Source organism: Dromaius novaehollandiae, chromosome 5 (assembly GCF_036370855.1).
Source record: "Dromaius novaehollandiae isolate bDroNov1 chromosome 5, bDroNov1.hap1, whole genome shotgun sequence".
Classification (NCBI taxonomy): Eukaryota; Metazoa; Chordata; class Aves; order Casuariiformes; family Dromaiidae; genus Dromaius; species Dromaius novaehollandiae.
In genome coordinates, this window is record NC_088102.1 from 37,282,961 (window position 1) to 37,303,481 (window position 20,521).

Sequence of the window (20,521 nt, forward strand, 5' to 3'; positions counted from 1 at the left end):
TGCCCTTTTCGCGCCCTTTTTCCCCCCCGTGCAGGTGCACGAGGTTGTTTACCTCGCAGACGGCTCCCAGGGGCACCAGCACGGCATTGCCCGACATGGAGACAAAATCGCATTTAGTACCGGTTCTCTACACCCACATAGCACGTTCTTGGGAGAAACAAAAGCCTTCCTATCTCAAAGGTAAAACATAACTCTGAACAACACATCCAAACCTTAAAAAAAATATATATACATATTCAGTTTTTGACCACTAGTGACAGCTCAGTAATGCTTTCTTCTTTCGAGCCTTCAGCAGTTTTATTCCTGCCTTCAGCTGAGCAAGGCAAACCTTCAAACATTTGTACAAGCAGTCATAAATAAATAAATAAATAAATAAAGATTTTCTTCCTGTTCTCTTAAGAAGATCTACAAGGGAATGAATGTAATAACGAATACCAATATTTGTTTCCAACCCATATGAGAACTGTATCATCTTAGGAATCTTCTTTTTAATTTTGTTCCTAATTCCCTTCCATATCAGCTGCTTTTTTAGCTCCTTCACCACAGAGCAAACAGCACATTTTTAAAATGTATATATTAAAAAAAGTATTTAAAAAATACCAAGTCCTTGAGGTTCCCCTACCACTATTTCTTTTACTTATGTTTCCTATTTGTAACTTCAGAACAATGTAATAAGTTATACCCACTGAAGAAAAGACCAGTAATTGACAGACGCACACAATTCTGCAAGTTTAGGCTTGTCATGATTTAGGAATAAATATAATTTCTGCCTACTAGATTAATAATAGGACCCTCTTCAATTTTAAATTGCCTTTTCCCTAAACACTTTTACTAAAGATAATGATGAGGATGAGATGTGATGTAGCTTATTCTAAAAAAAAAAAAATTTTTTTAACTAACATTTTACTTACGCATTTATATTTTAACTTCTTTTGCCTCTATGAAATTCATGCATTGAATGAAAGGCAAGTTACAGAAACTTACTGAATTCATTCAGCAAAATTAAATCACACAATAATTTAGTGCACACCATATCACCACCAGACCTGGTCTTTTAACAATCATTGAGTGAGATAAGCCATAGTAAAATACTTTAAAGATATATTTATAGATGATTATTTTTATATGCTATCCTCCTCTGGGAGGAAAGAAAGGAGAGTAATTTCTTTAACTTTGAAAGACACTGTGTTAATCGGTAACATGAATTAGGACTGAAAAATATATATTTGCCAGAATATGGAAACTTTTTATCTGAAACTTTCTCCTTTATATTTCATAAATTCCTTCAGGATATATGAAAGGTTGCAGAATTGGATTTTACTGTAAAGATACACAGAATGATAAATTCCAAAGTTCACAAACTGAGGAGAGATTTATTTATTTATTTATTTATTTTTAATGAAGACTTACAAGATTTCCCTCCAGGGATTCCAGCTGATGGTCTATTTCTTTCAGGCGGTTCTGTTGATCACGGTGTTCCTTACTGTATCGCAGAACCTTCTCACCTGGAACTGTTTCTAGTTTTCTGTTTGCATAAGCCAGAGATTCCTGACAAAAGAAGGAATAGGCATAAATTAAATATATGACTTTATATTTTTTTCAAACACAGAAAAGTGTTCATTTGTTTTCTGTGAGAAAAATATATTTAGAATAATTTCACGTTTAGCAAATGCATAATTTTCCTTATGCATACTTTTAAACACAGTACATGAACATAAAGAAGGACTTATTTCAATAAAAGAATTCTCTCCCTTCACATTGGAAGAGAAATTTCATAATCTCTGTAGCTAAAAACTTTGATGCTTAGGTTCTGTTACAACAATATAAATGCACAGAGAATTGGGGAAGTGGAATGAGGGGTTCAAAAGCTTACTCCTATTCACCATACTGCAATCAGAATTAGGCCATTGCTGACAGCTCTCAGAAGGGAAAGGAAGAATCAGACTTGGAATGATTCTAGGCTTTGTTTACTGGAAGTCTCAGTGAATGAGAAAAAATCCTTCTCTCTGTAAGCTGAAGAATGAGTCAATGCACAACCATCATTAAAGATTTGGTTACACATTCTCACATTCTTCAGTAGCTTCGGATCAGTGCTGAGTATATTCAAGGTTCAACGTAGTACTGCTACATGCAAGAACGGAATGTAATTTAGATCATTCATAATGACAAATACTGGGAAAACTGCAAAGTTACGGGTAGTTGGAAAAAAAAGCAGGGTTTGCTCTTGCAAACCAAAGATCCTATAAGAATCCAAGTAATCCAAATAATAGTATAGGAAAAAAAAATTGTCAGTCAATTTAACCCAAAGGAGCATGAGCAGCCATTTAATAAAACATACTCTATTCATTCTTACTTTCAGAAGTAGATCAAACAATCTTAAACCACTCAGAAAAGAAGTTCATATAGCGTGTCTGATTGGAAAGAGAAACAACCTTTGTAATTTAATATTCAACTGAAAATTTCTCAACTACAATATATAAAAGTTGTGAGCATCTGAAAACAATTTTTTCTTCACCAACAGATAAATTAATGAGTTCTGACATTTAAATCACAATATTAGTTGCTTGAGAATAAAAATAATTTAATACAGCACAAAACTTTGAATGTATATTTCCAATCAGCAGTTTTTGGCATTACCACAATCCTAATTAATTTTTCTTATAAGAGACAGAGTTACAAACAGCATCACCTGCTAAAGACTGGAAGCTCGCCAAAGTGGGCTAAGTATAATGCAGACAATTTAAAGCCAAAATTCCTAATAATGAGTGTCTAAAGTTAGGCTTCTAAATATATCAAGAGCTTATTAGCTAAATGTGATGCCCGATGGCAAGAAAACTACACAACTGACATCTATACAGAACATAAAAAAAACCCAAAAAACTTATTCAAACTTCTGCCTATTACATGAAACAAGGATATGACCGTTACATGTACAATATAAATACAGAGTTGGCGAAGGAACCCAAAGTATAGCCACTGAAGCTCCCTCTATTAAGGAGAATTGATTTTGCATGGCTTTTTTCTTTAGGGGATTTTAATGCAAGTGAAACCTCTCATGAAAGTGCCGGGGGGGGGGGGGGGGGGGAGAAAAGAAAAAGATGATGGCATCATATTTCACTTTTTTCTTTTCTAAAAACAAATTACATCTATTTCTGCAATTAAATCAAATTTCTAAATCCAATCTTCATCTAGCCATGTATGGAGACGTTGCCATATGAGCAGTTAGTGCTCAGTATGGATTAGCACTATGGTTATTACTTGGTTTAAAAAGCAGTGTTATGAATACATCTAGAAGAACATGCAATTAGTGGTACTGAGAACTCGCTAAATGCTATATTACACTTCTCAATATTTTATTTTGGGAGTTGTATGCAAGGACTACAGATTGATACTTCTATATGAACTTAGCCTTCAATCAAAAATATAGCTCAAATTGCATACAACATCTCTGGAAAATATTATTACTTCAATAACAGCAAGATTTAGACAGGTGACAGTGAGAAGGGTCATACAACCCAGAAGTTATCACCTTCAAGTTCTTCACATATTTTCCTGAAAGTTTTCTACAGATCTCGGTCCTGGTCCTTCAAATAGTTTCAGGCATACGTTTCATTTTATATAGAGACAGCTCAATGACTGCAAGTACTTACGGGAAAGCTCTTAAAACTTTAGGAAAACAATGCATCATAAGTTATTTTTCCTTTTATCACATGCAGTATGGTTTTAAGCCTGGTTGCTTCTCTAGTAAGGCAACATTGTTCTATCAAAGGGAATTCATAACTGAGATAAACATGATGACTTCATTCTCCACAAACTTTTCTTGAATATTGATCTCTCTCATGATACCTACCAATTCTAATCAGAGTGTGCTGGATAGAACCTGAACTTCAAACACTAACCAGAAAACAGAAGCAAAAAGTACCCATTTCAACATTTCCACAAAAACAATACCCACAATTTTGTTAATTCGATTTAATTCCAAGATTGCTAACTGTGAAATTTCTGTTCATTTCTATAAAGCAGTGAGCAGAAAGGTCATATGAATTCCAAATCCTACCCTACAAATCATCACACTAATAAATAACACAAATAATGAATAAGCAATGAATTTGGTTGGAAGCTTTGCACTTTCTGAAATTTCTGAAATTTTTTCTGAATTTCTCTAAAAGTTTAAAAAAAAAAAACCCTATAGAATGAAGTTGAGTAAAACATGCGGCATTAACCAGATATACTTTTCCCTACAGTCTTGGGGGGAGAGACAGGATATATGTTGTTATAGTGTATAACTAATTATTGATTAATTCTTCAGAATCCTTGAGAAGAGAGGTTTTTAGAAGATTTTCACCGAATTTCATTCTGAAATGAAGTTTTTATAGAATTCTCAGCTTTGAAAAGTAAGCTCTAATCACTTAAGAGTGATAAAACACTTTTCTAAAAATAAGCAACATTGAAAAAACCATGCTGGACAAATGTTCAAAACAGAATCAAAGTTGTTTAAGGTGTGAAGGAATTCTCCTCTTTAAGCTAGAGTTAGTGGAAATGCTATGGGATATGACCAATAACCACATTATTTTCACAGACTTACTCTGCTAAAGAAACATGATCAGTATGCAAAGTTATACAGCTATCATAACAAAGTCTTCAGAAACAAAGCTCATAATAGAACCTAAGAACATAAGAATGACTGGCTCCAATAATATCCTGTCTCCAGCAAGAGCCAGTAACAAACACATGCACATTGACATAGAATAAGAACAAACCTATTAGTGAGAATTTCTTAATATACTCTCAGACTCCAACAATTTGCAGCACAGGGACCTCCCAAAGCAAACACTGCATATTTGTATTGAACATCATTTGAAAGATCTTTCTTCTATAAATTTATTCATTTGTGTTTCAAACCATGTACACTTTGAATTCACAATGGCAGAGGCCCACTTCATAACTGAACATTACACAAAAAATATGTTTTTTTGTTTGAATCTGCCATTTGCTAGTTTCATTCAGTTCTTCCAGTTCTTGCATTAGATGAGACAGTAAAAATTTCCTATTATTTACTCTCTCTCTGATCACTGTGTTTTTGCATACGTCAATCACATACTTTCTTACTCTTTTCCAAACTGAAGAATGTTCTCCGTGCAAGTCAGACCTTGCACAGCATCCATTCTACACTTCCGAGCATTCTGGTAACCAGTTTTCCATTTCTTCTACACTGCTTACAAGATATGGGGACCACAACTGTGCAATAGTCAAGTATGGTACACCACAGATTCACACAGTGGCATAGCGACATTTTGTTTCATTCTGTATTTCTTTCAGAACTGTTCCTAACAATCTTGTTGATATTTGACCACTACGAAGCATTAAATTGCTGCTTTTACAGAATTAGTTCTTTCAGTCTCAGTTCTCACCTTTGAATAGTAACTGATCAGAACTTACACCAGATGAGCAAAGTTTTTTTCCCCCCATATACTCATTCTCTAACATTTTTCTCAAGATATCTGCATTAAAGAAATGTAGGAAACACTACTGCATGAAAAACATTTTATTGTCAAAGTTTCAAATGCTTCAAAACATTTTGCTTCAATTATTATATAGCTGAAGCAGGTGCAGGAATTGAAGCAGGAATTCTTGCAGATGCAGGTAACTGAATTTATTAGAGATTAATAAAGGTCTAAAAATCTTAGCGATGAAGCAGAAAATACAAATATTAGCTACATTACACAAGGGAAGATGCAAGAACTTAGAACAGCCAAAGCTGTAACGACCATTAGATAAATGTAAAAAAACAGTATCTGAAATAACTATTTGCTGCACTCCCTTTCCTTCAAAGTTCTAAAAATAAACAAAGCCAAAACCCACCTAATGAAGCATAGTGGTGCCTTACAATCTTCTTAAGCTACAGAGCAGGCTGGCCTGCTTGTTAAGATGCTTTTAACCATGTCTCGAGGTAGAGATACCTGTCAAAGTCATCTGCTGTGGAGAAGCGGGAGCGTGGAGTATATGACAGAGTTCACCAATGAAAACATTAAGATCTTGTCATAATCTTTTATCCTTTAGAGTAATTCTTTAGTTTTAAACTGTTAACTGTAGTCTACTACTATAGCTGAAAGACAAAATCTTTTTCCAATAAAAGGAACCCAGTTAGGTACAAAAGAACACATCAAGGTAGTATGCTACATTAAAGAAATTATAAGATAATCAAGCACATGGATGATACTGTTTCATCACTGCCTCCATTTTATTTTCCAGTTTTTCAAACTAGTAAATGCACTTATCACACTCAGTCTTGCACTTCATGTTCTTCACCCTACCATTCTCTCCTATCTCCTCCAGGATTATGTTCAGTTTAATTTGTTTTTCCCCCAAAATATTGAGTAACACAAAAGCATTTTTTAAGTTTGTAATTAAGTTGGCACCAGAAGAAAGAAATGCTTCGGAGAGAAATAAAGTTCTGATGAGAAACATTTCCATGTAAAAGAGAACATCAGTCATGGAAAAGCATTCTGAATCCAGCTGGACTGATTGCACAAAAGATGAATATGTATGCTTCTCTGTGACAGCTAAACTATGGTACTGTAGCATAATTAAAGCCAGTTGTTAAAGATTTCAGAGTCAGAGCATAGTTCCTATACCCTGCCAATATAGTTAGAAGTGGCAGGAAACAGCCCTGTCATTAAGCCAATGGTGATTAAGTGTTTGCACTTTGAAAGTTATATCCAGTGCAATTCTTGGAAGAAAAGAATGTGCATCCTTATGACATGTAACTCTAGACTAATTTCATTTTAACTAGTTCTAAAATTCAAAATAAGAATTCAAGCAGAGGATTTAGACACCAACAATTTTTTTCCACTGTTCCCCATCACTAATGCATTATATTCTATTCACCCTCAACAGATGAAATCCTCATCTCCTGAAAATCAGAAAAAATTTCAACACCGATTTAGAAGAAAGATTCACGCCACTGAAATCAGACACTTCAAAGGAAATGGTATCTACATCCCAGTTTAGACTTGTGTTCAATAACAATTCTTGACATGCTGAAAATAAGTTTTCAGCACTACATATGTAGTTCATACACTAATTTTCTTTATTCAGTATTTCTAAACAAAGATCTAAGTAGTGTCCAGTGATAGGAAACAACAATTTATCTGTATTTAAAGTTTGTCTTTTTTTTATGGTAACACTAGAACTTATTTAAAAAGCCAGACTCCTTGGAAACAAATATTGCAGTGCATTCAAATTTGCCTCCCATAGTGCCTGTGTCAGCATTTTTATCTAGGAAGTAAGTTTACAGAATTATCCTCAGTTACGGGAGACGTAGTAATACAGTCTAGGCTGAAAGCATGAATAAATTAGCAGAAACTTATCAGAGACTTCAGCAAGGCCAGATTCTCACTATCAGTTTTGGATACTATAGATGCCCAGTCTCACCCACAAATACGTTGCCTCTCAAAGTTTAGAATATATTTATGAGCATTTATAAAGTAATTTCTGCATATTTAATTCACTGTGTTAGTATGCTTAATGTCTCCCACTTCTAAGTGGTTTTACACAGCCTTCCATTGCTGAGAGCTAGTTTACTTCCTCATTTAGTAATGTAATCCACTGAAGAAATATTTACAAAACTTGTCCGTAAACACTTGGAATTGGCCCCAATTCCCCAGACCCTTTTTCTGGGTAGGACTGCTTAGCCAGTTATCCCCATTTCATGTTGTTCATTTGTTTTTTCCTTCTTGCATGCAGTAATTAGCACTTAAAATTTCTGAATCCGTTCCTTATTTCAAAACATTTATATAATCCATCGGAATCATTATGAATTCTCATCTTACTTCTCAGAATATTTGCAACCTCTGCCAATTTGATGCCATCCACAAATTTTACTTAAAACCCTGTTTCATCAACCAACTAATTTCAGAAGAAAATAACATTATACTTAGGACATACCTAGATCCTGTTGCTACGGGACTACAAGGGAAGGAGTAGAAGAACAGGGGAGAACAGATATGATGCGCGAGGAAAATATATCAGGGAAGCTATGCAAGAGACTGGAAAAAAGAAAGAGAGAAAGGAGAAAAATACTGAAGGAGGCACATGAAGCCAAAAAGGGGAGAAACGTGGGAATGACATACGTTTGGATGTTGGGAAGAGGTGAAGAAAAATATGAACTAACTGGATGATAAGGGAGATACAGTGAAAGGGGAGACGGACAGCAGTTGTGAGAAAGAAACCTACGGGCTGGACAATGAGGCTGGCTGGATCAAAAGTGTAAGAATACAAGGATATGGGAACCAAAGAGAAGTAGAACTGAGAAAGCAAAGGCAAGGCTGGGTAAAGCCAGGGTTAGAACAGTTAGGAAAAAAACAGATGAAAGAAACCGCAGTCAGTACAGAACTTTTTTTTCCCAGGGACTGCACAGAGCCAGCGTATCAGTCTTGCCCTTTCTTTTGCCAGCACATTTGCGTGTTTTATGCTGGTAATGCATCTCATTTTTCCCAGGATTGGATCAAACTCTGTCATCAGTTATGCTGTTAGCTCAAGTATCACATTGACGATAGAGGTTTCAAAGCTGCTACTGGCACTTAGGTGAGCTGTCAGGTGGGTAGTACCCCTAAATAGAACATTTCTCACCTTGTTTGTTTTCTTCCCCCATAAGAAATACACACACAAGTAATTAAGGATGAAAATCTGTGCCTCAAGCATTAGGAAGGACCAGAACTAGGAGCGCATCTCCAGTCTCTAATCATCCTCATTGTACGTCAGTTCCTCTCACTGTGAACTATCGCAGTACTTCCCAACTCTCTCAAGGTTTCAGGCTTCTCCTTATACAATACAGCTATCATCGCAGAAGCAATAAAAACAGAGCATGAAACAAGAAAACTAGAATGTTCATTTTTTTTTATATATATATCTTATTACTTAACTTCTCCAAGCAGCCAGAAGCATATTAAGTATGTCATACAACAACCACAGATGCATGGTACCTAGAAGGTGCTGTCAGTGAGCAGCAAGGGCCAGCTGCTCCCTAAGGGATGGGAGCTGAGGGGGATAACACAGCCAGCAGGACAGAGGCCTCAGCAGCCAGGGCCCAGTCCCACAGTACCCGAGTGAAGCAAGCAGGACAGTAGCAAGGTCCAAGCGAGGATCCAGAGAATAAGGCAATATCATGATGATGAGGCAAGTCCAAGGTCAAGCTGGGAAGCCAGTCCGCATCTCAAAGTTAAAATGGGTCCAGTGATTGCCAGGTAGGTCCATGAGGATGGGGCCAGGCCAAGGCCAGGCAGGGGAGTCATCCCACAAGTCAGAGTCCAGATCAGGCCTGGTGAGGGTAACTAAGATCAGACACAGCCTCTTGATGCTGTGGTAGGGCTGTGGGGACGGGACAAAGCTAGGCCAGGGCAGGATCAGGACCATAGCAGGGCTGGAGACTGCACTGCTACGGTGTCACCCTGGGCTGGGCTGAAATGGGGGCCGGGGAGGGTTTGGAGGCCCCAGGGAGGTGGGCAGGGAGAAGGAGGGTCCGGAGTGCCCTCATGGCTCTGACAGGTACAATCCAAAATGTAATATTGCAACAAACACCAGTCATAGTCTAAACAAGGAGCTAAAAAATAGGACGAGAAATTTCAGTGAGCTAAATGATGTGCATTTTGATAGCTGCAAGAGAACATTTCAAACCTAAGCACAACCTGAAAGAGTTGCGATGAAATTAAATGGAGGAAAAATATCTCAGCTAGAACTACTGATAAAGCAGTGGAAGTACAGAAGGAGATCAATAAGAGATGAAAAATGCACTCTGTGACTCAGACCCTGAGGAAGGCAAAAGAGGCAGTGGGGAGATTAAATGGAAATGCACTACATCTTTGAAATAATATACATAAAACAGACATTTCAACCATCCAGAAGGTGCAGAGATTAGCAGTGCATGGCTGCAAAGAAAGCAAAAAAATGCTGGGCTCAAGAGAAGACTTAACAAGATCATAGACATGGGAACAAGTTAAACTTAAGAATCAGCTGGAACTGACACAGAAGAAAGAACAGAACTGCCACATCCTGTATGTGGAGAACAAAATTCCTTCTCTGTGCTTTCTGTAGACTATAATAGCAATTTCGCCTGGTTAGCTTTTCCATAAAGTTTGTGTCCAGTACAGTGCACTCTAAGGCTATTTTTCTATCTCATTTTCTGTATCTTCCTTTTTCTGATGCACTTTGAACTTATCCCACTACGGAAGACAGAAACCTAGTCCCACTTGGGACTTCCCTTCATTTCTCATGCAAGCAGTGCCATTCCTTAAACACTCGTCTGAATTTTGTTGTTAGCTAAACTCTTCTCCCATCTAACAGGTTCTATGGTAGAATTCAACATCATGGATCAGATGCCTTTGATCAGGTTCCAAAAGCCATTCTGTATAAAGAATTCTGACATTTCTCTCTGACTCAAATATTTAAGTTAAAGGCAAAGTTAAAAAAGGCAAATTTATAAAAATTCCAGTTTATAAAAATATTGTTAGATATTGCTTGTGATAGACGAGGCTGTTTTAAAAAACATAAGTGGCAATGAACTACATGCAAAAAAAAATATTTTTCATGTCTTTTGACATGAAGCTCTATAAACTCAAAATAGTCATTAGTTTTTCAGCTGCTGACACATGTTGCTTCCATTTGTTTGAAAAAGCAATTGTAAAAGGAATTTGAACACGAAAGGTGTTAAGAATTCAGAACTGAATCCAAATTCAGAACCTAACAGTTATTGTTCTATGCATATATTGAATAGCAATTATTTAGGTACCAACACAAAAATAGCTACAACCAAGAATGCAGAACTAAAGGCTGGATCCAGTAAAAAGCTTTTGCAGTAAGCAGTCAAGTTCCCCAAAGTTGACACAACTATCCTCTCCCCCACTTCCCATCAGAAAAAAATAGCAGCTGCAATTATATGTAAACATAAACAAGCCCAGTCATTTCATGCTGCCAGACACACTCAGATTGCACCTACCAAAACAGGCGTCACAAGTGAATTGTCTGAACCCCAATGAAACTGAGGCAGCCAGTAGATGTCCAACCCTCTCCAGAGGGCTGAAGCTCAGGACATGCAGAGAAGCAGGAATGCAGAAAGTAAAGGAATTTGGAGGCAAATATTGAAGGGTAATTTCTGGAATTAACTGTCTCTTTTTGGTTGTTAAGTTTGGTATTATTCAAAAAGATAACACATTACTCTTCTATAAGCATACACATAAATGCAAGTTTCTATTCAAATACTTCAGAGCTTTTATCTAAAAAGGAAGTGACAAGAAACATTTGGACAGATGTTCGCAAACAGAGCATTCATCATCACAGCAATCACATTAACCTCAAGTAGATGTCTTAAAACAGTGAACACAAGATCCAGCAATCATTTGCAAGCTCAGATCCAGGAACCACTAGAGGGAGTTGCAGTTCACACATTAAATCCCAGTTGGCAAATGATCAACATCAAAATGCGATTTCTCTGGAACTCTTACAGCAAGAGTAAATACTATTTCAGGAGAAATAAAACTTTAAGTACATAAAGAAGTCAATACAAAAATGACATTAAAATGCAGTTAACAATATAACGTTGCCTTTAAAAAGCAAAAAGAAAAAACAGTTATTATAGCTGTTGAGAGAGATGTTTCACATAAGTGGATAACTGAAGACATAGTTTTGCCAAAGTACACTCTTACGGAGCCTCTAATACACCCGTCCTGGCTACGAACTGGAAGTTTTACAAAATAAAATTTTTGTAAAATTTTGTGCAAGTAACTGCGATAACACAGACTATGGTATTTTATGTTCTATTTAACGCAGGATGTCGCGGACGACAACATTACTGGGACATGGTATACAATAAATTGGAGTTTTCTTTTCACAAAATCCAAACAGTCATTTCTCAAAGCTGAGATTCCAACAGTTTTATTACTGCTGGCACAGGAAAAAGAGACCCTGAAAAACCCAGACACATACAGTTTCAATATTTTCTACAGTCTTTAGCATTGCTCATTGATAATTTCTTTATCATTAAGATCATAATTGATGAGGCACCTTTGGAATGCTGAAATAAGAAGAAACCTAGCTCCAATTCCCAAAGATGAATTATCATGGATAATGTGCTACTATGTTGACCAAATCCCCGCAGCCCTTGTGCAGCTGAAGTCTGAGTTACCAACTTCTGTATATGAAATTTATTGTTGATTCCACACTTTCAACAACTACTAAAAATAAGATGACAGTCCTCAAAACATACCACTCAGAAATAGCAACACATTATTTTCCATATGATTTCTATAGCCAAAGATTGCACTGAAACTGCTTCATTCTTTTACACATATACTTTGAGATCAAATAGAAGATACTAAAGAAAAATGCAACAAAAGGAAATGAAGTTTGGTGTATTCTCATTTGCATCAGATCTTAACACACACTTCAAACAAGAATCTGCAACACAGAAGCTCTGTTCTTCAATATACCTGATAAATCTGGCTTGGAGGTTTTGAGCAAGAGCTGTGAATTGCAGAAAAATCCCCATCAGATAGTACCTGAAGCTTAATATCTATTTCATTTAGGTGATGAAATTCCATTGGTTCAGGTGTGTACCCTTCTCCTGGTACTAGCCAGCCAGATCCATCTTCCTATTGAAAGATAAAGAAAATACTTAATGCTCATTCCCAAAGGAAACTGATTTTAAAGGCAGTTATGCATAAAGTGTACTTATTCTTAAGTATAGTTTATTTTAAAAAAGTACATCCTATTCTCATCTGTCTCAATACACAGATGAACACTGCCAATACTCATGTACCAAGCATACCTTAAAACTGGTATTCATCAGCCACTTAGATGCACATTTTTCACTTTTAAATATAACCAAGCAGCAATTTAAGTGAACTTAAAAATATATATACTTAGTTTTATTTTTAGAAAGTGCATGAATCTACATGCAGGTAAAACATTTAGCAAAGAAAAAGTTTAGGTTATGTTAACCTAAACAGACTACTGCAATTATGGTACTTATTTCCATACAAGTCCAAAGCCTTTACCTTCACCAAGTAGCCACTTCAAAACCTTGAAAGAAGATTGCTTAAAACCAGATGCCTCCCTTCTAAGATAATATTCAAGTGGAAAAGCACAGCTCTCAAAAAACCCACTGAACTGTCTATTAACATCTTCCTAACAATTATGCCTTGCATCTCAGCACTCTTTGTTTGTACACTACCCCTTATTCCGGAGACTAGCGAGTCTCACAGCACTGTATTACAACTGAAGAGCAAGGGACTGGACAGACAGCTGACTATACAGCAAACCTGAACGAGAAAGCTCATTCTTATAAGACAAGTCAGCAAGCATAAAAATGATAAGTTCTACACTACAGTGAAAAATAGCACATCTTGAACAGCAGTTAGGTGGAATTTTACATCTCAGAAAGTCTGGCAGCAACGGATGCAGTTGGGCATCCATTCTGGTACACACTCAGTCACACCTGCACAGCAGCACAATGCTAAAATTCATTTAGAATTCCAGATAAAAATGGAACATAATACGCTACTCTCTACTATTCTCTGAAGGAAGTGGAAGGAATAATCTCAGGTGCAAGCCAAAGAAGGAAATATAATCAGCAGCTTTGTGTATAAGCCCAGCAACTTTCTACTTGGTAACGGTCAGAAAGTGTTAAAGCTTGGCCAAAAACTGCCTTGGAATGAAACTGAAGAGGTTCTTGCTGTGGCAGAAACCACCTGGAGCCAAATACCAAAGAGGGTATGAGATGCAGCGTGAGAGCTGTAATCTATCACCAAAGAACACAAGCCTTAATTCTTAGGGGAACTGCTCTGAGATCACTAGCCACCACCTTCCTAGAGGCCAGCACACTGGCATCCCCCCCTCCAAAAACAACAAAACAAAACAAAAAACAAAAAGCATGGCCAGGCAGAGACTATGGAGTTCTTTCTGACCGTGACTTGGGCTACTTGTTCCTCATGATAGCAGTAGCAGCAGTAACATCTGCCTAAACAAGAAAAACACGTGCTGCCAGCATGAACAGTTGCAGATTATGAGTGAGCTTGGCCCACTTTACTCAAACAAATGAGCTTACATTCACAAATAGATGCAGGTTATCTGCAGCAATCTGGTGCTCCTCTCTTACAGCCAGAGAACTCGGTTTGTGCAACCACCATTCACGGGGAATGATGCTAAGAGATTACATCTAATCTTATGTCCCGATCCCAAAGAAATGCCACGTAGGACCTTACAAAGGGAGGGCAGGGAAGTGGAGAAAGAGGTTTCCTTTCCTTCTTCTAACAGAGGAGGGCCATGACCTTGCCCCAAAGACTGCAACACCTGCTTTGCAGGGGATTCATGCCCACTGTTTCTTCGGAGCTTCCAAATTAATCCTCTAGCTACTCAAGCAGCCACAGCCACACAACAAGAGGAAATATCAGCTTCCAGTCACAACACCACCGTTGTGAAGTCATCCCTGGGCAGCCTTATTACTCTAAAGGCACAGCGGGAAAGCAAAAGAACCTATCACTGACCCAGGCTCATACCGCTGCATCCGCTCCATTTACTGGAACTGTTCGTTCTTTCTACACCACACCACTGCAATCTCTGAGTAAAATCTATTCATTACAAGGAAGCTCATTAGTAAGAAATTTGGGGGGAGAGGAGAAAACACTATATATACACACATCAAGCCTAAATAAGTGCAATTCACACCACAAATACTACCTTCCAAATTCCCACTTTAGAGATCCCTTCTATAAGAGAAATCTTGCCAAAGGGCAGCATTCTATACCTACAAAATATTTAAATATAAATTAGTATAATTTAGTGTTAACAACAGTCCTCATAAATAGGGGTTGTCTTCACACTAAACAGCAAATACCTGAAAAGCGACTAGAATTAATTTTAATATGACTGGTCAACAGAAATCCAGTAACTGGTTGCACAAAGCAAACAAACATATACGTAAAAACAAACAAGAAAAACCTGATACCTGTCATAAATTATTTCCATACTAAAAAATAAACAAGCTCCTTTGTGGAAAAAAATCAGTTTTTCTAGCACTTTCTCATGCAAGTATGTGTTACAAAGAGGAAAAGTAATGGAAGACAGTCACAAAATGTATTTTTTGTTAATTTTAGAAGTCAGTGGAAATACCACCTTAAACTGTAGCCCTATAAGCAAAAGAAGGATTGCAGCATACAAATATGACTAGTTTCCAGCATAAAATTTTATGAAGCAACAAGACAGTATATTGTGATGAATTCACTTCAGTCAATTCTCAGTTATCTCTGGGTATATTGTCCAGACTGAAGATCATCTGTAAATGAACATAGGTCCCCAGGAACCTACATTTGGATCAGTTTGGGTCCTGCTAAACTTACCATTCCAAGCACAGAACTGTGGAAGCCTGGTTACCTCCCAGAGTATATGAGAAGCTTAGGCACTTTCACAAGGCATGAAATCCAAGTTAATAAGCCTTCTGAAGCTGACTCAGGTCTGGTGTTTCAGCAATACAGTCCCAGGCCTAGGAATTCTAGGAGTACAGTTCAAATATCTCTAATTAGCAAAGCATAGAACTAGTCTGGATCTGACAGCACAACTAAGCTTGACCACCTAGCCTGACTCCATAAGAAACACTCAGAAGTGTCTCTAGAAAAAGCTTTCCGGCTTTGTGGGAGTACCTATTCAGGTCAGACAGTGACCATCATAACAGAAGTATCTAGTGAGGTACTAAACTTGTGCTGTGTTACTCATTCTCTAACCAGACACTGAAGAGCACAACACAAAAAACACGGAAATGATTCCACAAAGTCAGTTCAGCTGCAAACAAACTCATTAGCTATAGCTCAATGCCCATACTCCATGCTCCCCAATATCCAAATTATTCCAGTAGCCACTTTACTCCAAGGTTAAATGCACTCACACGATCTCTTCTGTATTTTCAAGATGGCCAGTGATTTAACATTTTTCTTGGAAAATAAGCTTCTGCCCCATCAATGTTTCCTATGCATTAACTCAGAACGATACTTTTGTAACAGTACAGTCAGTGCTTATTATTATTGGAATATCTGAAACAAAACTGCAGTTTTGACGATTAAAGTAGCTTGAATATTTACTTCTAAAATATTTTAAATAGTCAAAAAAGCACTTTTGAAAAGTGCTATTTGGATATTTGAGATATTTAGTAATATGAATCAAATTATCTAATCTACATTACACTATACAGAAGAATGAGCACAGCACACTCAGCTCTACCTTGATCGATAATTTCCATAACGTTACTTTAGCCAGTGTGCTTGCACCAGCTTTTTAAAAGTCAGAATGAAATAAGATAGAAGTGGCCATCAGCTGGACAGTTACCTCTGCCAGTTTGGAGCAGTCTAGATTAGACGTTATAAGCAGGCACAGGAAACACCTCACACACATACAAGTCAAATATGGGAGAGAGAATCCATCTCTAGATGAGGCAGGTTTCAAGCAACTAAGTATTAGAGTAAGTATTGAGTAAGTAAGAGAATAGATGATGTTATTAATCAAATCTCAACCTCTCCCACAATGGGAAAAAAAACAAAACAAGCGAATAAAAACCCATACACTCTCCCAACAGTTTCTTCATATTCTAAAACTAGATGAAGTACTGTTTTCATTGAACTTTTTGTCATTCTTATATGGGACTATAATGCCAAACCTGTTGCAAGCTTATCTAAAAGAAGCCCTGAACCTTTTCCTGAATGCACAGACAAAAGATTAATTAAATAATGATCCAGTAGGCTTTACCTTTGTTCCTTTAATATGTAACAAATTAAAAATACAATAAAAATCAACTCTCCTGACCAGTACAGGAATATTAGGCCAGGAGTCCATTTCACTGCTTTCTTTTAACGCTAGACCACATCAGTTAAGTCAAACATCACCGTGCAATATCATTAACTGATGAGTATCTTACACAGATAAACATATCAGTTCTGTAAGTGCTGTGTTCATATGGTACAAAGAAAAGTAAGTAAGCTTTCTACATAAAGTGACAGAAAGAATGTCAGGGCAACACGAAGACTGGTGTAACTTTACAGAAGTCAGTTGCTAAGAGGAAAAAGTTTGAATGTGGGTGACAGATTTAAACCTTTGCATATCAATGATCATCAAAAGTTAAGCTCTCTGTGTTTCCGCTATAGTTTTCCACCTACAAAAGAAAAATTACCATTAAAGAACTGCACATTTATATTATCTTATTCATGTGTCCATCAGAATTTCCTGTCTTTGATATAGACTCCATCACTCGTGTTAGTCCTACAAAGATCTGAAAATGCTAAAACACAGTGTATATTTATTAGTTTCCCTGGAGTAAAGAGAAAAGTTTTGGGCTATTGACTGTGTGAGTGACAACCAGCAGTCATACTGAAGCTGGGTAAATCACAGATTTGTTTAATGCCACAAACCATGGATAACGAAGCAGGTTAGTTCTCTCTTTTCATTACCAGTTTGGATTCAGATGAAGCAAATCCTGAGCTCACCTCCCTACCCCCATACTCTAAGACAGTAATTTATAAAGACAGATTTTAGGCATATTTTGGAAAACAGTTATGAACAACACTGCTTCTTGGATGCCTTCACCACCTTTTTGGCAAATAACTAATTAAACTATGAGCAGACAGACTAAAAATAGAATACATTGCATCCCCTTTTGTTTCTGTCTCTCTCTCTCATACACACAGAGACACATAAGTTGTTACATTACGGAAAAATAATTTACTCTAGGTCATTTTTAGCTGTATCAATTAAACAAACTATCTTGTATTTTCTTCATTCTACACAAAGTTCACATCTCTCTTAGGTACAGTGATTTAACGTATACTTGTAAATATTGTGAAAAAGATCATTACTATACACTTAATGCAAAGTACATTTTAATTTGAAATAAAACACAAGGGTCACTTAATTTCTCTACACGTAGCAAGCATTTTTCCCCTGTATTTCTTATTTATTGCAATGCTGTTTTTTTGAAGTGTTATACCAAAGCTTACATAGTTTAAGGATGATCATACTATGAAAACACTTATCTTTAGCACATTTAATACCATATATATATAAAAAAAATTAAGTTTCCAATATGTTTCATTTTTCAAATCAAATTTTATCTTCCCATCCTAACAGACTTTGATTATTTCTATAAATCAAGGAAAGCCCCCAAGAACTCCATCATTGTGACATTCCCCTCATAAAAGTAAGAAATAAAGGCCATATCCTAATAACTAGGAGATCAAAAAACTAGTTAATGTGTTCACATTACTGGGAATCATTTTGTGGAAATGTAGATCAGCTAGACTCCCCTAGAAGGAATGACTGCTTGGACAGTTGTCTTCATTCTCTGTATGAAAGGGCATTTCTACGTGCTTCAGCTATTTCCATCTACTGCAGCATGCAGACATGAAACACAATGCCCACACTGCTTGCTCTTTAATAACATTACGTTAAAATATAAATGTCTAGAATTTAAGTAGAGTTTTGGTTCCTTAGTCTACTTTTCAGATAGATTGAGTAGGAAGCCATTATCTTTCATTATCTTTCCAAATGTACACATAAGCTTCAATGTGTGTGTGCCCAATTGCTGCCTGATTGAAGTTCATGTCCTCAAAAAAATTCAGTTTCTTCTTGAGGTAATTGCCGGCCCTTCTACCACAGATTATAGCAGCTAGCCACTCAGGTCAAGAGGAAGCATCCTCACATTTTATGCGGAGGAAATAGGCCACCTCCTCCTCTGAGTATTGTTTAAGGCTGTGCCTAATTTTTCCTGAAAGTTCTGCTGTTCTTCAGAGCCCTGAGTACTTCCAAGTGTTAGTAAAGTGAACAAAGACGACAATAAAAGTTCATTTGTGCAGACAAATCTAATGAAGTTTGTTCAGCTATTCTCTCTTACCACAGTAGGTCACATTGTGATGAGACTAAAACAAAATCAAATTTAGATTTACACTACAAGCAAGTCAAATACAACAGGACAGTACAAATGAAAAGTTTCTATACCTCAAGACCCTGCAGTTCACTTCCATCTTCTGTATCTTTCAATAGTTCAATCAACCTTTTCTTTTCTTCCTCAAGCAAAGCAACCTGGTTTCCTGAATCCTTTGCCAGCTGAAGTATTTACAAATAAACAAAAAAAAATAAAAAAAAATTTAAAAAAGCCTTTAAAACCCTACCAGGTCAAGCAGCAAAGTTTTTAAATTCTGTGAAATTAACATCCAATCTTGCTTATTGCCATAATTCAAATTATCACTCTGACAGCAAAATCTAGCAGCCTAATATATAATAAGCTGATAATTTTATATCTGTCATTGACATAGATACACAGAGTTTTTTGGATGAAAAAATCATTATAGCTACTACAGCCTTAAAGAAACAAAAGCACGAAAGTTAAGGCATCTATTTTCTGACAGAAGTTTTCTGTAGATGAGGGTCCTGTGTGGCCTGCACATGAATAACTTACATATCTAGTCCTTACCTACAGACAAGGATAGCTTCTCTTAACAGTAAATATATTTAAAGAAAGATTTTTAGGAAATACTCGTCCTCAAAACAAGCTACATCCAGGCATAAACAGAACAATGCAATCTCCATTACCTTCTGCAAATACATAAAAAGGGTATTATCCCAACCCTACAAATGTGAGCACTGAGATGAGGATGCTCTTATGTAGCAGTGTGCAATAAACAGCAACATTTGATAGCAAGATTTTACTTTCAATGTTCCTGAGAAAGAAACCCAATTGTCCCCAGAAGTGCTTAAATACTACTGTTTCAGTTAACATTGAACAAATACACTAATGATTTTAGGTTTTAATGCTTACCTCAATGTTCTTTTTAATGAAATCCTGATTGCTTTTGCTTTTATTATGTGTTTTTTCTGCTTGATTCAGAAATCCATTTGTTTTTATTTCATTTGGGCCATCTGAAGTTTGAAAAAGAAGTTGCAAAGTTAGACTACTCCTTTTCTAATTCAATCAGAGCTGTAATAATAGTAATTCAATTTAAATCTTTAATAAATTTAAAGTGGATACACAAACTTTTGATGTGCCATTTTCAATGTTTTTATTAAGTCTATTGCTATTTTGAAAACATGTAACTATCAAAGACTAATCTCCTTTTTTGAGCTTTTATTACATGAGATCATCCAACTTTGGGAAAGCTAAAACACTTTTGGATTTCTGACCTCAAAAATGTTAAACATGGTGGCTTTAAAAGGCACGGCATTCCTTCTAACCCTCTTATTGTTTCAGTTTTATCATCGGTACAAAACCAGACAATAGGTTTTGGGGAAACCGCAGAACTATTTGGAGAACTATCAAGTACATTTTTTTAAAAATAAAACAGCTGAAAGACAGGTGATATATTTGATGATATTATAACATAGCTTACAAAAGTTTTTTTCCTTTTTTCTAAAAACAAAGCTCATCTTTGAGCTGTAAAGCTATTTAAAAACCATGTACATTTTTTGCAACAAATATATCTGATAATGTTTTGAC

The 20,521-nt window shown here is 36.4% G+C and overlaps 1 protein-coding gene across 1 annotated transcript in view; it reads right to left on the reverse strand.

Moving 5' to 3' along the window:
- FSIP1 (fibrous sheath interacting protein 1) overlaps positions 1 to 20,521 on the reverse strand; it is an 89,707-nt gene that overhangs the window by 57,056 nt on the left and 12,130 nt on the right. The window contains 4 exon segments of the mRNA XM_064512447.1: positions 1,411 to 1,548; positions 12,483 to 12,644; positions 19,027 to 19,134; positions 19,847 to 19,947. Coding sequence (XP_064368517.1) covers positions 1,411 to 1,548; positions 12,483 to 12,644; positions 19,027 to 19,134; positions 19,847 to 19,947 — 509 coding nt within the window.